This window comes from Rhipicephalus microplus, chromosome 1 (assembly GCF_043290135.1).
Source record: "Rhipicephalus microplus isolate Deutch F79 chromosome 1, USDA_Rmic, whole genome shotgun sequence".
Classification (NCBI taxonomy): domain Eukaryota; kingdom Metazoa; phylum Arthropoda; class Arachnida; order Ixodida; family Ixodidae; genus Rhipicephalus; species Rhipicephalus microplus.
Window position 1 is genome coordinate 300385364 of NC_134700.1, and position 20166 is coordinate 300405529.

Here is a 20166-nt window from a genome sequence, read left to right on the forward strand (position 1 = left end):
CGACCACTGCCAACCAGTTGTTGTGGATCCCACGCCTTTATCAGACTGGTGTGGATCCCACTGCTGCCATCAGTTATCGTGATCCCTGTGCTGATCACCAGTTGTTGCGGATCCCAGCACTGAGAACCCGTTGTTGCGGATCGGGGTCTACCCGGTCTTTTGTGGTAGCGTGGTGTAGCTTCGGGTGGAGGAAACGAACGCTCACAAGATGGGGATACAAAAAAACAAACAGGTTTATGGCACTATTTACACTTATTTACAGCATAGAGAGGTTGAGAGTTTCACAAACCACGAGCGTGGTGGTTGAAGCGTTACATGGTTCAGAGCGACGTCCCGTACTCTGCAGCATCGCTATAAGCCCTGTCGGGCTCCTCCTCCTTGAGTGGAACACCAATTACACACACAACAGACGAGGGGTACGAGCATGCACGGCCCACGTGAACATCCAATATTGAGTCGTGATCACTGCACTGCAAGGTGGCGCCGTAGGGGCTCTTCCTCGTCGTGTGTGTGCCGCTGGTCGAGGGGTCCCAAGCTCCTGACAGCATACATCAAACGGTCCGCCGATCTGTCCGCTCAATTAGCAGGGCAATTTGTGGCGGCGGCCGCGGCTTCTTCCAAGGAAGATGCTGTCTTTGTTGTCCTCTCTGGAACGCCTTACGGCGTCGTGGCGACACGACGTCTCATCCTCCGGCTAACAGGGACAATACCTGGCGGGCATAGAGAAGGTGATTCTTAAGAAAGAAAGGAAGAGAGAAGTGAGCCCCGTAACTGTCTGCTTCAGTGAGCGACACCTCAACAGTAGCTCACAATGGATGTGGGTGAGGAGGGATAAAAGAGGTAGGAGTAAAGGTGTAGAAAAGAGGAAGGGACGTGAGGTGGTAAGCCAGAAGGAGCGACAACAAACTGAGGGGATAGGAGAGATAGGAAAGATGTAAACACGGTCACAGGAGTCCGAGCACGGGGCACCACTTGCGAGAGCTCTTATCGGCTCAGTAGATGGCGTAGAGCAAGTCCAGTCGGTCAGAGCTACACTTTCGTCGAAGGTCGTCGGCGTCAGGAAATGACGTAGGGCGAGCCCAGTCGGCCAGAGCTACGCTGACGCCGGAGATCGCGAGGGCACAACTGGTCGGCACGGAATCCAGCAAGCGAGTCCAATAGGCAGGCGGCCAGTCGGCTACTTGTTTGAGGATTAAAAGAGCGCCGCTCCCCCGTCAGCTCTGAACGCTGGTTCCGAGAGAACTGGGGTTCCAGGCGTGGGAGCGGTGCCCGGCTACGCTTCGCAGCGACAGCATGGCGCCTACTGACCACGGTCATAACAGCGCCAAGAAAAACTGATATTGACGCGAGCATTTATTACCGTGACAATAATTTCCAATGTTCCTTCTGAACCCGAACACCGCAAAGCATGGAATAAACAGGGTTGCAGGAAGGACTGTCCGCTCAGCACAAAGGAATCAGTCTGCAGCAAACAATTCACAAATTAGATGATTTATCGTGAATGTAAATAATTTTCGCTGCACGACCATTTGTTTTATGTTTACGCAACACAGTGATTCGTGCAATAAATTGGGTTTTTTTCTGTTACAGACGCAGTGAGCTTCTTTTTACTGCATTGCGTTGTGTATTCACTGCCTTTTGTGAGCATGTTTCTAGTGCCATTCCTAAAAATGTCCGCTGATTGTTCAATGCAAAAAAAAAATAAACTACTGTAATACTCTTTCCGTGCACGGTATCAGAAAAGAGGGTGAAATCAGCGAGAAGATATGTGCATGGTCCCCCGTGAACTGGTCTCCCATAGGATAATCACACGGTCGTGAACATTTCGCTGTATAGTTATCATCAGAGCCACGAAAATAGAATTTGGCGCAATACCGGACGGCATCTATGTAATGCACGCCAACAAATTGGTCAAGGTATCTAAGTGGTTGCTTCTCCATTTACGAGCAGTCACGTGGTCTTATTCAAGTTCTACTTCAGTGCCCGGCATCAAAAGAATGTGCGTCCCCCCACGCCGTCCGCACGCTTCACAGATCCAGCTAGCCAATACCAGTGCCCCATCTACCATCCACGAGTACACGAAAACTAGCGAATTCAAATAAAGAACCACTTGATAAAAAATTTTGGAAAGCATGTCAGTTATGTGCGCATCTGTTACGCCCCAAGCAGTATTAAGTTCGCAGGACGTGCGAGAACCACTTATGGGCGGCATGCGCTCCATAGAGAGGCATGTAGACCATGCTCTCCACGTGACTCACGCCCCGTCATGCTTGCAGACAGCAGTAATCTACTTTCACTCTTCGGCACGAACAGCGCTCCTGTGCCATTTAACACAACATCAAGTTGCGTCTACTCGCCTATAGGCAGGCTGCCAGCAGCGGTCTCACGGACGCGCGTCACTGTTATTTTGTCTGGTCGGTCGCGTCTCGCGAGTGTGCCCACCTAAAGTGTTTGTATCTTACACCGTGACCGTGGGTACGACGCTGCGAACGACGTAACTGATAACACAGCCAATGGAGACCACTCATGGTGCCTCTGCTGGATGGTTTCTATATACAGCTTTTGCTGCAATGTCACGCTTGTGTATGTAAGAAGTGAAGGCTATATTTTAGATGCCCACGCAGAAAATCAGTTGTTGCACAATATTTACTGGCGACATGGATCTGTAGCCAGCAAAGTTATTCCCGATTACAGCAGTGAGAAGGGGCCCAAGAAGTAGCTATTCTGCTTCAGTTAAACATCTCTAGTTGCTATCTTTATTTATTGCCATGACAACATTCTTCAGATTACGGAAGTTCTCCGCTACGGGCGCAAGAACCTGCTGACTGTTGCGGTGAACAACACGCTTACCGCGGCAACCATTCCCCAGGGTACACTGTTCCGACCGAATGACACCATTAGGTAAGTGTTCGCTCCTTTTCTTTACGTGTCACTTGAGCCTGTACATTCTGACATTCTCGTTACTGGTGTCAGGTCTCAATGTCAGGGTGAGAAGGTCCTCAAAAAAGAAGGAGAGGTGTGCGCATCTAGTTCTGATGTCCGGAACACGGAGGTCGTAGTTATACATTAGCCGAAAGTTTCATTTATATACTTGAGCTAACGTGATGTTATGTTCACACAAACTATAGAACAAACGTAACTTGAACATGTCAAATAAAATAAGAAAGCAGACTCGAAGCAATCAATAATCCTTACGTGCTCAAGGCTTTGCGTGCTTCGAAAAACGAGTCGGTGACTTCGCGTTCACTCTGTTACTCATGAGTAAGGAGAAGACGAAGTGGAAGGAGAAGACAGGCACGAGCGCTGCGGGGCGTAGCACACTGCTCGAAGCGCGTGAAAGAGCCGCAATGCAAGCGGAATGCGCGATGACCTTGCTGCCGCCTGCTTCCTGTTCCGGTCATGACGAACACGCGTCGACTTTTTACACATATACTCATCTCTATCGCCCCTAGCCAATTTCATTTCCCTTTCCCCTACAAGGCACTACTCAATGTCGCCCAAGAGGCTGACAGAAATTAGGTGCCTTCTTCACTCCTTTCAAAAATCACTCATGGAACTACATGAACTCATGAACGCATAGCTCAGTGGGGTCGTGCGGGGCCCTAGGACGTATGTGCCCGAATATTTTGGTTAAATTAAGTTTTATCACCACCACCACTCAACAATAACATTGCTTGCGTGGCTTAGGAAGGAGGCGGTCACATCAGTAGCTACGTTCTACCGATGGGCGCATGTTCGACTTTGGAGGCCGCGACGCTGGCACTCCGTGGCATGGCCGTTGAACTCGGCGACGCTCAGATGATGCTCCTCGGAGGTGCTGCAGCATTTTTCGGCTGGTCCGGACGCACCCACCAAAGCCCCCCTTCAAACGTCGGCCCGCAGTAATCCCGAGGACACCTCGTTGTCATTTTCGAAAGGGCTGGTCACGGACGATGACAAAATGCCACGTCACCGACTGCAATCTGGGCCAGGCTTACGGCAGCTCAGCGTGACCGTTATGCCACAGAGGGACACTTTCAGCAGGATTGTCGGCAACAACGGTGTCAGACAAAGCAGTTTAGACGTAAAGATAAACGGAGCCAAAGAAGACGCTTTCATTGAGGCTACGATCAGACGACGATACAAAGTCTGTTCCAATACTCACCGTAGACGGCTAAATAGACAGCTGAATGGACGGCGGCCATCTTAAGTCCCATTCCTATTTTCGCGTAGCCGGCAAAGTAGACAGCTCCGAGAAGACCGCATCATAGACAAATACGATGCAGGCTATTTTGCTGTCTGAACAAGATGGCGACTCGGCGAATCGCTCAGATAGACCGAATCCATAGCCTCCTCTATAACTTTGTGCCCGAGCGGTCGGTCCCTCAGCGCCGTCCCCCGAGCTATTATGGGATGCGAGCGCTCCTGGCGGAGCGCCGAGGCGCAAAACGAGAGAATGGATGGCAGCTATGGAGAAAAAACCGGCTTTGAGTAGCTACCGAAAGGGCAAAAATGAAATAAGGAGGGAGGCATTTTACGATAATTCAAGGGGAAGCGCTTTACTGTTTGAAGCGAAATCGGGTTGCCTTAGAACGCGTAGTTATAAAGCAAGATTCAGTAAAGAAGAAGAACAATGCACATGCTGCGGGAAAGATAAGGAAACGGCGGAGCATGTTCTGATTGAATGTGGAGATATCCACCCAGGTGTACTCCTGTATCCGTCAACTGAGCTCGTAATGGTTCTAAATTCTCTAAAGAATTACGCGGAAGTTTTCCTCGCAAGAGCGAGAAAGATGAATCAGCCACTGAATGCTGCCGTTGACAACGCCGCGCAAATACTACAGAAACGTGACAAACTCAAGTGCTCGACCCCGGGACATCATAAAAAACTTTTGGAGGTTGTGCTCGTGAAGTTTCTCCGCCCACTTTTTCTGAACTTCGCGACGAGTGTGACTGACAAACACGACTTGGCAAAAGATTTTCATGTCAAACCATTGTCTCGAAAAGTGCTCAAGCTTTGAGCGCGAAATCAAATAACAAAGCTCACATTGCATTCTGCATACAGTGCTTGTGTTAAAAATTTGGTGTGTGCGCACTTCTTAACGTATACGCATAATCCAATGCAATGTAGACGGTTTCTAGACCGTCATAAACGCAAGCGTGCATAGGCCGCGTCGTCTGCTGTTATTATGGGATCGGTGCGGCATCTGGCGGCGAGCGCCAAAACTATAAGGGACGGATGGCGCGTATGTATTTAGCGCTAATGCGCGGGCACAAAAAAATATAGGAGGCTATGCCGAATCTCACCAGAATGGTCGTCTGCACACAAGCAGACGCTTCTCCAGAAGCTCAATGTGAGTAGCGTTTATTTTTTCAGACTTTAACACAGATTGAACCAGAAAATACAACTTTTACATTTGTTCACTTTGGATTTCTCTTCTCAACGCGAGGTGGCACCTTTTCGCGTAAAAGCCGGACAGTGTGGGCTCGCTGCTGTCTACTAAGCACTCTGTGTAGACTGTCTACGTGCTGTCTAAGAATTGGAACACAGCCCCAGTGTACTAGAAGGGGACAGTGGAATGAACGAGGCGGCCGCACCGCATCTCGGCCGATTCTCCGGCGGATCACAGAAGCGGCGGCGCTGTAGTCCCATGGTACTGATGATCTCAGGAGCGTCTGCTTTGAGAGCGCGCGCGCCGTAGCCTGCGAAAGTGTGTAATTGCTCGTTTTTAGCGCGTTTAATGCATTTCTGAGCCTTTATCAGTGGACACACCTGCTATGCTCCATGGTGCACGAGGGAATATGCAGGCGCGCCGAAATTGCGTCGGTACGTTCACCGTTTCAAGAGCCTGCCGACACACAACAACAACAAAAAAAAATGTGAATCGGAATTTGCACGGATCCGCCTAGCTTCTCACTCAAGCAGCGCTTTAAGCTGCGTTACATCATAAGTGGCTACTGGCCAACTACTAAGAGAGGAGAAGTATCCAAACCGCAATTAAATCATAGGCTCATTTTGCCGGCTGTCTCTACGATATCCAGAGGACCAGAGCAGAGGTTTCCTCACATGAGCCTACATGCGCTCAATCGTTCCACGAGAAACCCAAGTATAAGTAACGTTGTCACACCATTTATATCGGTGACGACTCAATTTTATCATGCCACTTTTACAGAAGATAATAATATTGCTTTCTGACAGGCTTATTGCATATTAAAAACATTAAAACACACAAACAATAAAAAGGGCCAATTGTATGTATCGCCCGTCTATTAATCTGCGTAAGTTTATTGTAACCAGTTCTCATTTTGTATCGGCAGCCTAAATTGTGCTGCTTTTCAAATAATATATTGGCGTAGCGACATTGCAAGCGAGCAAATTTATGACGATCTTTTGTATAATAAGCGTAGTTCTATTATAGTCAAAAGTGAAGTGTAGGCAGGCTGTGGAGCATCTTGTTTTGAAAAATTAGCTAATATATATATATATATATATATATATATATATATATATATATATATTGTAACGAGGGCAGTGGACATGGAGTAACGAAAGAAGAAGACACACTGTGATCGCAGGCTTGCATTATTCAGTTAGCTCTTGCGCTAAATAAATCTCTCGTTCGCCGAGTCAACTCCTGCTTGTTCAACACCCCGTTTCAAGTGGTGGAGATGCGGGGTATATCTGGTCCTCACCCTGGAACTTCACAGCCGTACACTCCAACGACCTTCTGCAATGACTGATCCGGGGCCCTCTCAGGCCGCCGCTCCAGATCTCGCACCCGTACCTGCCTTCTGCGCTGGCGCTCTCTGGCAGCGCGACCCCCCCCCCCCCCCCACACACACACATATTTGGCGGCACAGAGGACGAAGATGTGGACAACTGGATTGCCGAGTATGAACTGGTGACCACGCACAGTAAGTGAACGCAGCCGATAAGTTCACAAATGTGAGTTTTTACCTGACCGACGTGGCGAAACAATGGTGCAGGAATAATCAAAGTGATTTCAGTACCTGGTCGGAATTGGCAAAAACCCTTTCGAAAGTCTTTGGCCGTCTTGCTGTCTGCCACATTCATGCTGAACAGCGCTTACGTGGCAAAGTGTAGAGAACAGATGAGAGTTTCACTAGCTACATCGAAGATGTGCTCTTCCTCTGCAAGCTCGTAAACTCGACTCTGGACAAGGCAGGCGAGATAAAGAACATTATAAAAGGAATCGACGACGGTGCTTTCCAAATGATTGCTGCGAAGAGTCCCCAGACGGTCGCCGAGGTGATTCAGCTCTGCCAAAGCTATGATGAGCTGCGTAGGCAGCGCGCTTCCACACGTTGCGCTGCTCAAGACACCACGAACCTCTCATCCCTCGACTATTGCCATGACACCACTGACCACTCTGCGTTGATACCACTCATAAAGCAATTCACACGCGAGGAGGTCGCCCGGCAGCTATCTATATTTACTAGAACTACCGAGCCGATGACACCCTTGCCGCCTTCGCTTCGCAAGGTCATTGAATCGCAAGTTGCCGAAGCATTGCCGCCAGTTAGGGCTTCACGATCTGCTACTGCACCACTAACATATGCAGCCGCTGTTGCTCGGCCGCGTGCTCTATCGTCTCCGGCTATCTACGAAGCAGCTCGCCACGTTTATTCGTCGACGCCACCTGCCCACCCATGGACCGTCCCGTCTCCGGCTGTATACGAGACAACTCGGAACGTTTATATGATGCCGCTGCCTGCACAACCGTTTAGGCTACCTTATTCAGCGAACAGTGCCCCTACCGTCAGCCTACGGTGCTCTCCGGATAATCGGCCAATATGTTTTTCATGTGGCATCCCAGGCCACATAGCTCGTCACTGCCGCCGTCGCAGCTTCCTTTCTCATGACATCGCAGGGGTCTCACACCAAATGCACACTCAGCCGCGATATCCCGTTCCTGCCAATCCACCTCTAGACGTACGTTACGGTCGCCGACCATCTGGCTCAAGCCATTCGCCTTCTCCTCATCACCGATCTATTTCTCAAATGTTACGTCGCAACAGCCCACCGCGAGGGGAAAACTGAAGGGCGCAGTTCAGGAGGCAAGAACTGCGTTGGCAGCGAAAATTTCAAGACCTAACTGCTGTCCACCGAACTAGATCGAAGTCTATATTGATTGCATTAAGTTGCACAGATTTGTTGACACTGGAGCTGCCGTATCTGTAGTTAGCGAGAAGCTGTGCTGAAACTGGAAGAAAGTGACCAGACAACTTACCGACCTATCTTTGCAGACAGCTACATCCCTTTATGTTTAGCCTTCAGCTTTGTGCACTGCACGAGTCGTCATTCAAGGTGCGATGTATGTCGTCGCCTTTGTAGTTTTATTCCGTTTTTCGCATGACGTTATCCTTGGGTGGGGCTTTCTTTCATCAAATTCTGCTTTGGTCGAGTGTGCTAGTTCCGAACTCGCGTTATCTGTGCCATGCTATGATCCCGATGATGTCGCTTCATGTACAGTGTTTGCTGCTTCGGACGTTGACATTGCACCTTTCTCAGCTGTTGTTGTCCTGGTGTCGCGCGCCTCTCCTCCAAAATCGCCCGTGTTGTTTATGCCATCGGTCACATCAGCGTGCCGTCGAAATTTCATGCTTCCGTTTGCCATCATCGTTTTTCGCAACGGTCACGCTGCCATTTATGTGTGCGATCCCTCGAACTGTCTGTCATCCCTACTACGTGGAGAATGCCTGGGAAGCTACCAACCTTACGAGTGCATTCTTCCAGCTACTATACCCGATTCTACGGTTTCGCACCCAATTTGTGCTGTCACTCCTACCAACGCGCCTTATGATGTTCTGGACGTCTTCTCGGATGCCATCGACACTCAGCTCGCACCAACTCAGCGCCAAGAGATTATAAATCTTCTACTCCGTATTCGCTCTACATTCGATCGTGACCAGTCAGGCTTAGGCCGAACCTCTGCGGTCGTTCACTGTATTGACACCGGTCAACAAGCCCCGCTAAGACAGCGTTCGTACCATGTGTCATCTGCTGAACACCGTGTCATCGACGAACAAATTGACAACACGCTGAAACGTGGCATCATTGAGCCCTCCAACAGTCCCTGGGCTTCACCGGTTGTTCTCGTCAAGAAAAAAGGTGGATCCATCCGGTTCTGCGTTGACTACGGCCGACTCAACAAGATAACACGCAAAGATGTATACCCTCTGCCTCGCATCGACGATGCTTTCGACGGTTTTACAAGGAGCAGAGTTCTTTTCTTCGTTGGATTTACGCTCCGGCTACTGGCAGGTACCCATGGCAGAGGGTGCCCGCTCGAAGACAGCCTTTGTAACACCGGATGGACTATATGAATTCACGGTTATGCCCTTAGGCCTCAGCAATGCGCCTGCCACTTTCGAAAGGATGATGGATACCATCCTGCGAGGTATGAAATGGAAAACGTGCCTTTGTTATTTGGACGATATTGTGGTATTTTAAAGCGACTTTGCAACCCACCTCAACCACCTCGAGCAAGTTTTTACGTGCCTTTCCATGGCGGGACTTCAACTTAACTTGAAGAAATGCCACTTCGGCGCTCGCAAGCTTGTAATACTCGGCCATGTGGTTTCTAAGAACGGCATTCTTCCAGACCGTACAAAACTTAATGCAGTCGCGGCGTTCCCAAAACCAACCACAATCAAAAAGCTTTGAAGCTTCATCGGCCTATGTTCGTGTTTGCGGCGCTACGTCCGCAATTTCGCCTCCATTATCGCCCCGTTGACCAATCTTCTTGCCGAAAGTTCTGATTTGTAAGCGTGGTCGCAGGCGTGTGATAATGCATTTCAGGAACTCCGACGGCTCTTCACTACACCTCCCATACTACGACATTTCGATCCATCTGCTCCAGCGGAGATTCATACGGACGATAGTGGTGTCGGGTTAGGGGCCATACTGGCCCAACGCAAGGATGGCTTTGACGAGTACGTCGTCGCCTATGCCAGCCACACCCTCAGTAAAGCCGAGAACAATTACAGTGTCACTGAAAAGGAGTGTTTCGCCATTATTTGTGCAATTGGAAAATTTCGGCCTTATTGAAATAGACGTCTGTCTGATATTGTGACAGACCACCATGCGCTTTGCTGGTTATCTTCACTAAAATGTCCTAATGGTCGGCTCGCTCGTTGGGCATTGAGGTTACAGGAATTTGATATTCGTGTTATCTACCGTTATGGCCAGATGCATTCCGACGCCGATGCCCTGTCATGCTCGCCGTTGGCTTCAGAGCCTGTCTGCTTGCCTATCTCCACCAGTGCTGCCTTGGCCATCAGCATTTCGGACATGCCTTTTGAGCAACGCAAAGACGCTTGGATTTCTTCCCTTTTGGACTTTCTCTCACACCGGATGCCAGCTCCAGTTTCCAGGACGCTTCGACGTCGAGCACAACACTTCGCTATTTGGGATCACCTGCTTTACTGCCGAAACTACAGCTCTATCGGCCGTAAGTGGTTGCTCGTCATTCCCCGACATCTCCGCTCTCACATCTGCGCCACGTTCAACGATGATCAGCAATGTGGCCACGCCGGTGTGTTAAAAACATACACTCGCTTGCAGCTGCGGTATTACTGGCGCGGTATGTACCGTTTCGTTCGCCGTAACGTATGGTCTTGCCTTACGTGCCAGTGACGCAAGATGCCCGCTCAACATACCACATGTCCCTTGCAGCCGTTGCCATGTCCAACGCGAGCTTTCGATCGTGTCGGAATCGACCTTTACGGTCCGCTTTCCCATAATTCGAGTTGCAACTGCTGGGTCATTGTCGCTATTGATTGATATGTGGGGTTTAATGTCCCAAAACCACCATATGATTATGAGAGACGCCGTAGTGGAGGGCTCCGGAAATTTTGACCACCTGGGGTTCTTTAACGTGCACCCAAATCTGAGCGCACGGGCCTACAGCATTTCCGCCGCCATCGGAAATGCAGCCGCCGCAGCCGGGACTCGATCCCGCGACCTGCGGGTCAGCAGCCGAGTACCTTAGCCACTAGACCACCGCGGCGGGCACATTGTCGCTATCGACCACCGAACGCGGTACGCTGAAACAGCTCCGTTACCTTCTGCTACCGCAAAAGACGTTGCATGTTTTATACTTTAAAACCTGGTTTTAAGGCATGGATCACATCGACAGTTACTAAGCAACCGCGGCCACGTTTTCCTCTGCGATTCCATCAAAGTGTTGTTGAGCGAGTGTCGCATCATACACCGCACTACCACGGCCTATCCTCAAACTAAGGGGATGACAGAGCGTTTTAATCGTACATTTGGAGATATGCTGGCCATGTACGCTTCATCGAACTAGTCAAATTGGGATAGCATACTGCCTTTTGTGACATATGCCTGCAACACTGCAACGCAAAGCACCACTAAATTTTCGCCTTTCTTCCTTTTTTATGGACCCTAGCCATCATCAACAATGGATACTATTTTTTATCGACCAGACCCTTCAGAGTTGACAACCGTTTCATGAGCAGCAGCACACGCAGAAGAATGCCGTAAGCTTGCTCATGCGTTCACGTCAGACGACCAGACATGCCAAAAATATCGCCACGACGCGTCGACAGCACCCATGAGCTTTGCTTCTAACTCACTGGTGTGTCTATGGATTCTTTCTACTCCTCCGGGACTCTCTCTCAAGCGTTCGTCCAGGTACCTCGGTCCCTACCGAGTTGTACGCCAAACATCCCCTGTCAACTACCCTGTCGAGCCGCTAGACGCATCTCCGGACAAGCGCCGTCAGGGACAAGAAATCGTACACGCTTCTAGGCTCAAGCCTTACCATGACCCTTCTGTGTACACCTATACTTAGGTCGCCAGGATGGCATCCTCGTCGCCCGGCGATGATTGTAACGAGGGCAGTGGACACGGAGCTCGAGTAGAGAAAAAATAAAAGAAGACGACGCACTGTGATCACAGACTTGCATTCAGTTAGCCCTTGCGCTAAATAAATCTCTCGTTCACCGAGTCAACTGCTGCTTGTTAAACACCCCGTTTCAATATATATATATATACTTACTGGTCAGGGCGAAAACACACAAATCCGACCACCATCAGGGCTGTAGACCGTGCGGGAAACCTTGCTGCAGGGTGTGCACACACATGGTGACCACAGATACGGCCGAAGCCTCCTGTTCAGACTATGTGTACAAAATTAAAGACTACCTTAACTGTGACTCAGTCAATGTGGTATACAAAATTCGCTGTGAGGTGTGCAAACAGGAATATATTGGACACTCGGAAACCGCGTTCCGTTTGCGTTTCAACAACCACAGGGCACACGTAAAGGGCCTCCCCAATTTGTCGTTCTCCAAACATATCAATCTTCCTGGTCACTCTTTCGAACGCGTAAGTGTCATACTCATATACAATCCGGCTTCCAGAACACACGGGAGCGCGAACAGCGGGAGTCATACTTCATAAAGAAATTCAGATCACCCACCCACGGAATCAACGAGAGCCCTGGGCGACTAACGTGCCTCCGCGACGTTTCGTAAAACACAGAAATTGAATTACTCAATTAATTTATTTATACATACGTGAAGTCGCACACGCAAGTTGGTCAATATAGCGCGTGAAACTAAACGAATTCGATGCTACGTGAACCAAACGGCGTGGGTTAGTATTATTAGACTTCATTTTCATTTTTGAGTACTCTTTAGTATCATTTAATTTTTATTTACTTTTTGTTTACGTTTTTGTTTGTTCATCCTTTACAAGAATACCCATTCATTTATTTTCAGTATGACTGGTTGTACAGTTTTCTTCAAGAAAGGGCAGGTGGAGGGAGGCGGAGAGGGCACATTAGCTTTCCAACGTGGCCATTATTTTCCGAAAGCTGGAGCGGGTCGTATGCTTCTTGTGTTTGTGTGTGTGGCCCGATGCCGCGGGCCAGCCGCCGGACTACGTGAACTTAAACTCAATCCATGTTGGGATGCGAGTAAGCGGCAACATGTTCCACATTTTTCCGTTTTCTTCGTCGCCTCCGCTGGCGGCGCGCCTTACCTATACCCAGTAACAATGCCAGAATTACCCGCTCGTTTGCGGCGGCTCTCCGTCGCTCCTTTCTAGTTCCTCTCCTTCTTCTGCTTCTTGTTGTCTGTTGCTACCTCGTTCGCCCGTTTGTCTCGTTTTTTTTTAGGGTTTTGAAACTGTGAGGGTGACCCTCTGCTACGGGAACTTGTACCATTTCACTTAGATCCTCCGAAGAAGGCTGGTCCACCAGCCGAAACTGTTAGGATTAAATAAATATTTTATTGTTTTGTTTCCTATACTGCACTATTCTCGAAGTATATATATATATATATATATATATATATATATATATATATATATATATATATATATATATATATATATATATATGAAAAAGAAGGTGTCCTTGGATCCAGTTGAAAAATACCAAGAAGTGGAGGACGGGCAAAACGAAAACTTTTTATTTTTCCTACGTTTCAGCCGGGTGTGTGTATATATATATATATATATATATATATATATATATATATCAAGAAGTAGAGGACGGGCAAAACGAAAACTTAGTTTTCCTACGTGTCAGCCGGGGACCGGCCTTCATCGGGGAAAACACGATACAACATTTTTTTTGGTATCGTGTTTTCCCCTATGAAGGCCAGTCCCCAGCTAAAACGTAGGAAAAAGAAGTTTTCGTTTCGTGCGTCCTCTAGTTGGTATTTTTTTACTGGATCCGAAAGACACCTTCTTTTTCAGATATACATGTATATATATAAAGAAACACAACTTAGCGATTGTCTTAATTTTATTACCAACGGTTTTGACCGGTGGAGAGGTCTTCGTCAGGGTTTGCGAACACTGACGCAATCTCTGACGAAGACCGGTTCACCGGTCGAAACCATTAGTAATAAAATTAAGACAACCGCCAAGTTGTGTTTCTTCTTTTTCCAAGTACGTTTGGCCCAGTGTAAAAATTATTTCATATTGTCACGGTAATGAAATCAGTGCAAGTAACAGTGTAGCAAACAGCGGAACAGCTTCGATCGAGCAGCGCGAGTCCGTCGTCTATATAAGGAAAGAAGTATATATATATATATACTTCTTTCCTTATATATATATATATATATATATATATATATATATATATATATATATATATATATATATATATATATATATATATATATATATATATATATATATATATATATATATATATATATATATATATATTGTGAGACGACGTCAGGTACGAAGGAGCGACCGTTTTATTGTCAACCCAGACGCGCGAGCCAGCAACCGAACAAGCAGCGAGCCGCTACGATGATGATGATCACGGTGCTTTGTATGCGCAGGTGAAAGTGAAAATGATGAGCAACACAATCAGCGCTCACACTATTTCCCCCCTACACGAAAGCGGTCTGCAAGACGTTCATTTAGTAAGTGTATGAGCGCTGGATATAAGGTTTCAGGCGAGACACATGGACGATCTCGGTCCCGCGACGACGGCGATCAGAAGCCGAAGTAACCGGCGCGACGCGATAATTTACGGCCGATGTTCGTTCAAGCACGGTGTAAGGACCCAGGTATCTGTGAATGAATTTTTCACAGAGGCCGGGTGTGCGAACAGGTGTCCAGAGGAGCACTTCGTCGCCTGGGTAGAATGACACAACTCTACGTGTCGCATCACAACGAACTTTTCGCTGGGCCTGAATGGTAGAGGTGTTGGCGCGGGCGATTGTGCGGCAGTGGTTGACACGGGCAGCGAATTCTTCCGGAAGGGACGCAGATGGGACAGAAGGCGTGGACAAAAAGCTGGTGTCTAGAACAAAAGATGGTGCACGGCCATACACAAGAAAAAACGGGCTGTAACTTGTAGTGCGTTGTATGGCAGTGTTATAGGCAAACGTGACGAAAGGTAGTATTGTGTCCCAGTTCTTGTGATCGGGTTGGACATACATAGAGATCATGTCTGACAAAGTTCTATGAAAACGCTCAGTAAGACCATTGGTTTGCGGATGATATGCCGAGGTGGTCTTATGGATTGTGTCAGAGGCCTGTAAAACTTCAGCGAGCACACGAGAAAGAAATGTCTTGCCACGGTCACTCAGGAGAACACGAGGGGCGCCGTGGCGCAGGATAATGGCACGCAGAACAAAGTCGGCTACTTCGCTGGCAGCTCCAGTAGGAAGAGCTGCCGTCTCAGCGTAGCGAGTAAGATGGTCTACGGCAGTAACAATCCAGCGGTGACCGGCGGCGGTAAGCGGAAGGGGTCCGTATAAGTCTATGCCGACGAACTCGAAGGGAGCGGATGGGCACGGGAGAGGCTGTAGAGGGCCGGCGGGAAGAGATGTCGAACGTTTTCGGTGCTGACATGATGAACAGGAAGTGACGTACCTGGAAACACTAGTGGAGAGGCCAGGCCAGAAGCAGCGAGTCTTAATGCGATCGTAGGTTTTATGAAAACCCAAGTGGCCAGCCGTCGGGTCGTCATGAAAGGCTTCTAAGACTTGGAGTCGAAGTGAGCGAGGTATGACCGGGACCCATCGGCTACCGAGAGGATGGTAAGTTTGTCGAAGTAGCGTTCCGTCATGAAGTTTGAAACGCGTGAGTTGTCGTCGCAAGCGGCTGTTGGGAGCACGAGATGAGCCGGTGAGCCGATCGATGATTGTACGGCAGTATGTGTCTGCACGTTGGAGCGAGGTGAGGTCTGCGGATTGAAGGAAGTCATCCGGTGCAGTGGGCTCGATGGGACTAAGACTGGTCATCTGCGTGGTCTCTTGGCTGGGAGGTGCTGCGCAGCAGGTAGATGCGTCATGATTTTGCAACAGCGGACAGCGTGACAAAGCGTCGGCATCTTGGTGTTTGCGGCCCGACCGGTATGTGACACTGTAGTCATACTCCTGCAGTCGGAGCACCCAACGACCGAGGCGTCCTGACAAGTTTTTTAATGATGACAACCAACAGAGCGCATGATGATCCGTGACGATCGTGAAGCGGCGGCCATACAAATAGGGGCGAAATTTTTGCACGGACCATACGATAGCGAGACATTCCTGTTCAGTGATGCTGTAATTGCGTTCCGCTGGGGAGAGAGTACGGCTCGCGTAAGCCACGACTTGCTCTTGTGAAGCCTGGTCACGCTGCAGCAGAACAGCGCCGATTCCGTGCCCACTTGCGTCAGTGTGTAATATAGTAGGGGCTGTGGGATCAAAATGGCGAAGAACTGGCCCTGACGTGAGGCATCGCTTCAGGGTCTGGAAAGCAGCTTCACAGTCATCTGTCCAAAGAAATGATGCACTTGTGGTCAGGAGTTTGTGAAGAGGAGCCGCGATAGTGGCAAAATCACGGACAAAACGGCGGAAGTAAGAGGCTAAGCCGAGGAAGCTGCGAAGGTCTTTGAGCGTGGTGGGCTTAGGAAAGTGCAGCACAGCGGCCACTTTGTCGGGATCAGGTTCGATGCCAAGCTTGCTGACAACGTGGCCTAACACTTTGATGCTGCGGCTCGCAAACCGACACTTCTTGGTATTTAGCTGGAGACCGGCTTTGGCTAGACATGTGAGCACCTCGTCTAGACGTTCTAGGTGTTGCGAGAAGCTGGATGAAAAGATGACGATGTCATCCAGGTAACAAAGACAGGTCTTCCATTTTAGGCCACGCAGCACCGTATCGATCATCCGCTCAAATGTGGCTGGGGCATTGCAGAGCCCAAAAGGCATCACATTGAATTCGAAGAGACCATCAGGAGTAGCAAACGCTGTCTTCTCTTTATCAGACTCATGCATCGGGATCTGCCAATACCCAGATCGTAGGTCGAGACTTGAGAAATATTCTGCACCCTGTAAGGTGTCAAGTGCATCGTCAATTCGAGGCATAGGATATACATCCTTGCGCGTAATTTTGTTTAGTGCCCTGTAATCAACGCAAAATCGCACTGATCCGTCCCTTTTCTTAACTAGGACAACAGGAGAAGACCAAGGGCTTGTGGAAGGTCTGATAACGTTGCGTGCGAGCATGTCATTGACTTGTTCCTCGATGACCTTGCGTTCTGAAGACGACACGCGGTAAGGGCGACGGCGGATAATACGAGAACCGTCTGTGGCGATGTGATGAGAGGTCACCGTAGTTTGACCTAAGCCATCCGAACAAACGTCAAAACAAGTCTTGTGTTTTGTTAAAAGGGCCATTAAGTCATTAGTTTGCGTTGGAGTGAGATATGGACTCAAAGTGGCTTTAAGCGCATTAGATGAGCCTCCTGGTGGCGTACACTTAGCGACTGACGGCGGAGACGATACAGTGACGACACATACCGGTGCTATGTCGATAAGGCTGGCAACAGTGGACCCCTCTGGCAGTAGTTGTGGCTCTGTTGTCGTGTTGTAGGCGGTGAGACTGGCATGACCACGCGAAAACCGCACTAGACAACATGCGATGGCGATTCCTCGGAAAATGCAGCGCTGATCGGGGACAACCACTGCGTCACCGTCAATGGTATCGCTGGATCTAATGGTGAGGATACGTTCTTGGGCCGGGGGCAGTACAAAGTCTGCAGCTGCAACAAGGTGAGGCGACGAAAAATCGTAAGCACTAGAATTTTCAGTGTCCGTAATGCGAATAACGGGCGGACCACACGAAATGACAGCGGAAGCGGCTGACAGGAAGTCCCAGCCCAATATAATCGGATGAGCACATGAAGAAAGCACAGCCAATTGTATATGGTGACGAATTCCGTCGATCAGAACACGAACAGTGCATTGTCCAATAGGGTAAATTCTATTTTCATTAGCACCACATAACACCGGACCAACATATGGAGTTTGCACTTTTCGTAGACGATGACATAGTTCGCGATCAATGACCGAAATGGCTGCTCCAGTGTCCACGAGTGCGTCAACCGAAATGCCTTCTACACAAACAGTTAGTAAATTTGCAGGGCGCGCAGGAGGAATTGGGACAATTCGACGACAGGCAGTTTCTCCTCCAAAAACTGCAGCTGCTAGTTTTCCGAGTGGCTGTCGAGGGGCATCAGGGCAGAACGTAAAGGCGAAGTAGTACGGCGGAAGGGCGATGGTGAACGACGGCGGGGTGAGCGGGAAGAACGAGGTTCACCGTGGGACAAAGGAGGCGAAGGCGAACGTCGTGACGAGGGAATGTAGGTTCCTGGAACGTAGGGGTCAGACCTCGCAGCCCGGTCACTCTCGTACGAAGAATAACCTCGTCGTTCATCTTGCTGGCGCCGACGGCAAAAGCGGGAGATATGTCCTCTTATGCCACAGTAGTAACAGACGGGGCGCGTAGGGCGCCAGGCAGGGAAGTGTGGTTGTGGTGGTGCCTTGGCTGCCATCGCAGCCAAATGGTCGTATACGACGTCCGTAGTTACAGGTGGAGTAGGTGGAGGAGGCCGTGACACGACTTCGGCATACGTAGGCACATGTAAGGGCACAGGAGGCGGGGCACGTGCGACGCTCGTCATCGACGCCAATTCGTCCTTTATAATTTCCCGCAGGTTAGGAGGGGGTGAGCGGGCAGGTGAAGTCGGTGCGCTGGCAGGAACAAGGCTGTGAAGTTCCTCTCTCACTATGGTGCGAATTAGAGCTCGCAGCTCATGCTCGCCAGTAAGACGAGTGTCATAGGAGGCGTGTGGAAGGCGCATTGAGTAAAGTGCGTCCAGGCGCTGGCAGGTGGTAATAATGTCCTGAACTGTTGTCGGGCTCTGCATGACAAGAGCATTAAAGGCGACGGAGTTGATGCCTTTCATTACTTGCCGAATACGATCGGCCTCCGGCATGTCCTTTTGGGCGCGGCGGCAGAGGGCCAGAACGTCTTCAATGTACGATGTGTACGATTCGTCAGGCCCCTGGATGCGGGTAGCGAGCTTCTGTTTAGCTACCTCAGAGCGTCCTGTAGAAGTGCCGAATATTTGACGCAGCTGCACCGTGAATGCTGACCAATCAGGAAAGTCGCGTTCGTGGTTATGATACCACGTCTTAGCAACCTCCTTCAGATAAAAGGGTACATAGCGCAGCTTATGTGCCTCATCCCAGTAATTGCAAGCACTGGTACGGTCGTAACTGTCCAGCCATTCTTCTACGTCCTCACCGCGAAGGCCAGAAAACACTGGAGGGTCTCGTTGCGAGGTACTCACGGTGTGGTGAGGCCCAGCAGGCTGAGCGGGTGGTGCGAAGAAGGCGGTAGGGGGTGGGTCGTTTTGCGCCATCACTGTTGGCAAGCACAGCCGTCGACCTGATCGGAGCTCCAGGGGTGACCGGTAGTGCACGAGGACTTGGGAATCACAGCACGCTCCACCACTTGTGAGACGACGTCAGGTACGAAGGAGCGACCGTTTTATTGTCAACCCAGACGCGCGAGCCAGCAACCGAACAAGCAGCGAGCCGCTACGATGATGATGATCACGGTGCTTTGTATGCGCAGGTGAAAGTGAAAATGATGAGCAACACAATCAGCGCTCACAATATATATATATATATATATATATATATATATATATATATATATATATATATATATATATATATATATATATATATATATATATACTATATTTCATTGGACGTAGAACGCGCTGAGAGTGACAGCGATGATGAACGATCACCTGCTATCTCGCGAGCAGAGAACTACACTTCACGTCCCGTCATGCGTTAATGTTGTTTCACACTCGTAAGTCACTTTCATTGTATTTATTGTAAAACATTTTTCGGCAAGCTCAAAATAAAAGCATACTTTTTCTTGGGCATTGAATGTGTCTCAATTATAGTGAATATTACAAAGTGCCGCATGCGGCCAACACGTTTGAGCTCGACCAGCAAAGCGAAATGGTTAGAAAAATAAAATATGCAGCTACGACTACAGTCCACGCTAACTTCTCCTGGAATTCACTGGCGCCGTCCAAACGACGTTGTTGTTCAACAAACTTTCGCACTCTTCAGTGACGTTGCGAAAAGCACACCCATGTATTCGTTTCGATATCCTTGTTTCGATCGCGATGATGAAACCTGCAACACTTAAGTGCAAGGAATTGCGCACTGTTAGAGTCTGATCATGGCTGTGACACAAGTACTACTTAATGGGAAGTTAAATGCTTGTATTCCGTTGAAGAAGAAGCTGCATGAAGCTTACAGCGCAAGTAACAACGGCGTAATATGTTTGCAATCCTGTGCAGCCACGACGGC

General features: G+C 49.2%; 1 protein-coding gene across 1 annotated transcript in view; it reads left to right on the forward strand.

Moving 5' to 3' along the window:
- Positions 1–20166, forward strand: part of LOC119159459 (beta-glucuronidase) — a 96619-nt gene that overhangs the window by 31190 nt on the left and 45263 nt on the right. The window contains exon 3 of the mRNA XM_037412221.2: positions 2786–2901. Coding sequence (XP_037268118.2) covers positions 2786–2901 — 116 coding nt within the window. The remainder of the gene's footprint in view (positions 1–2785; positions 2902–20166) is intronic.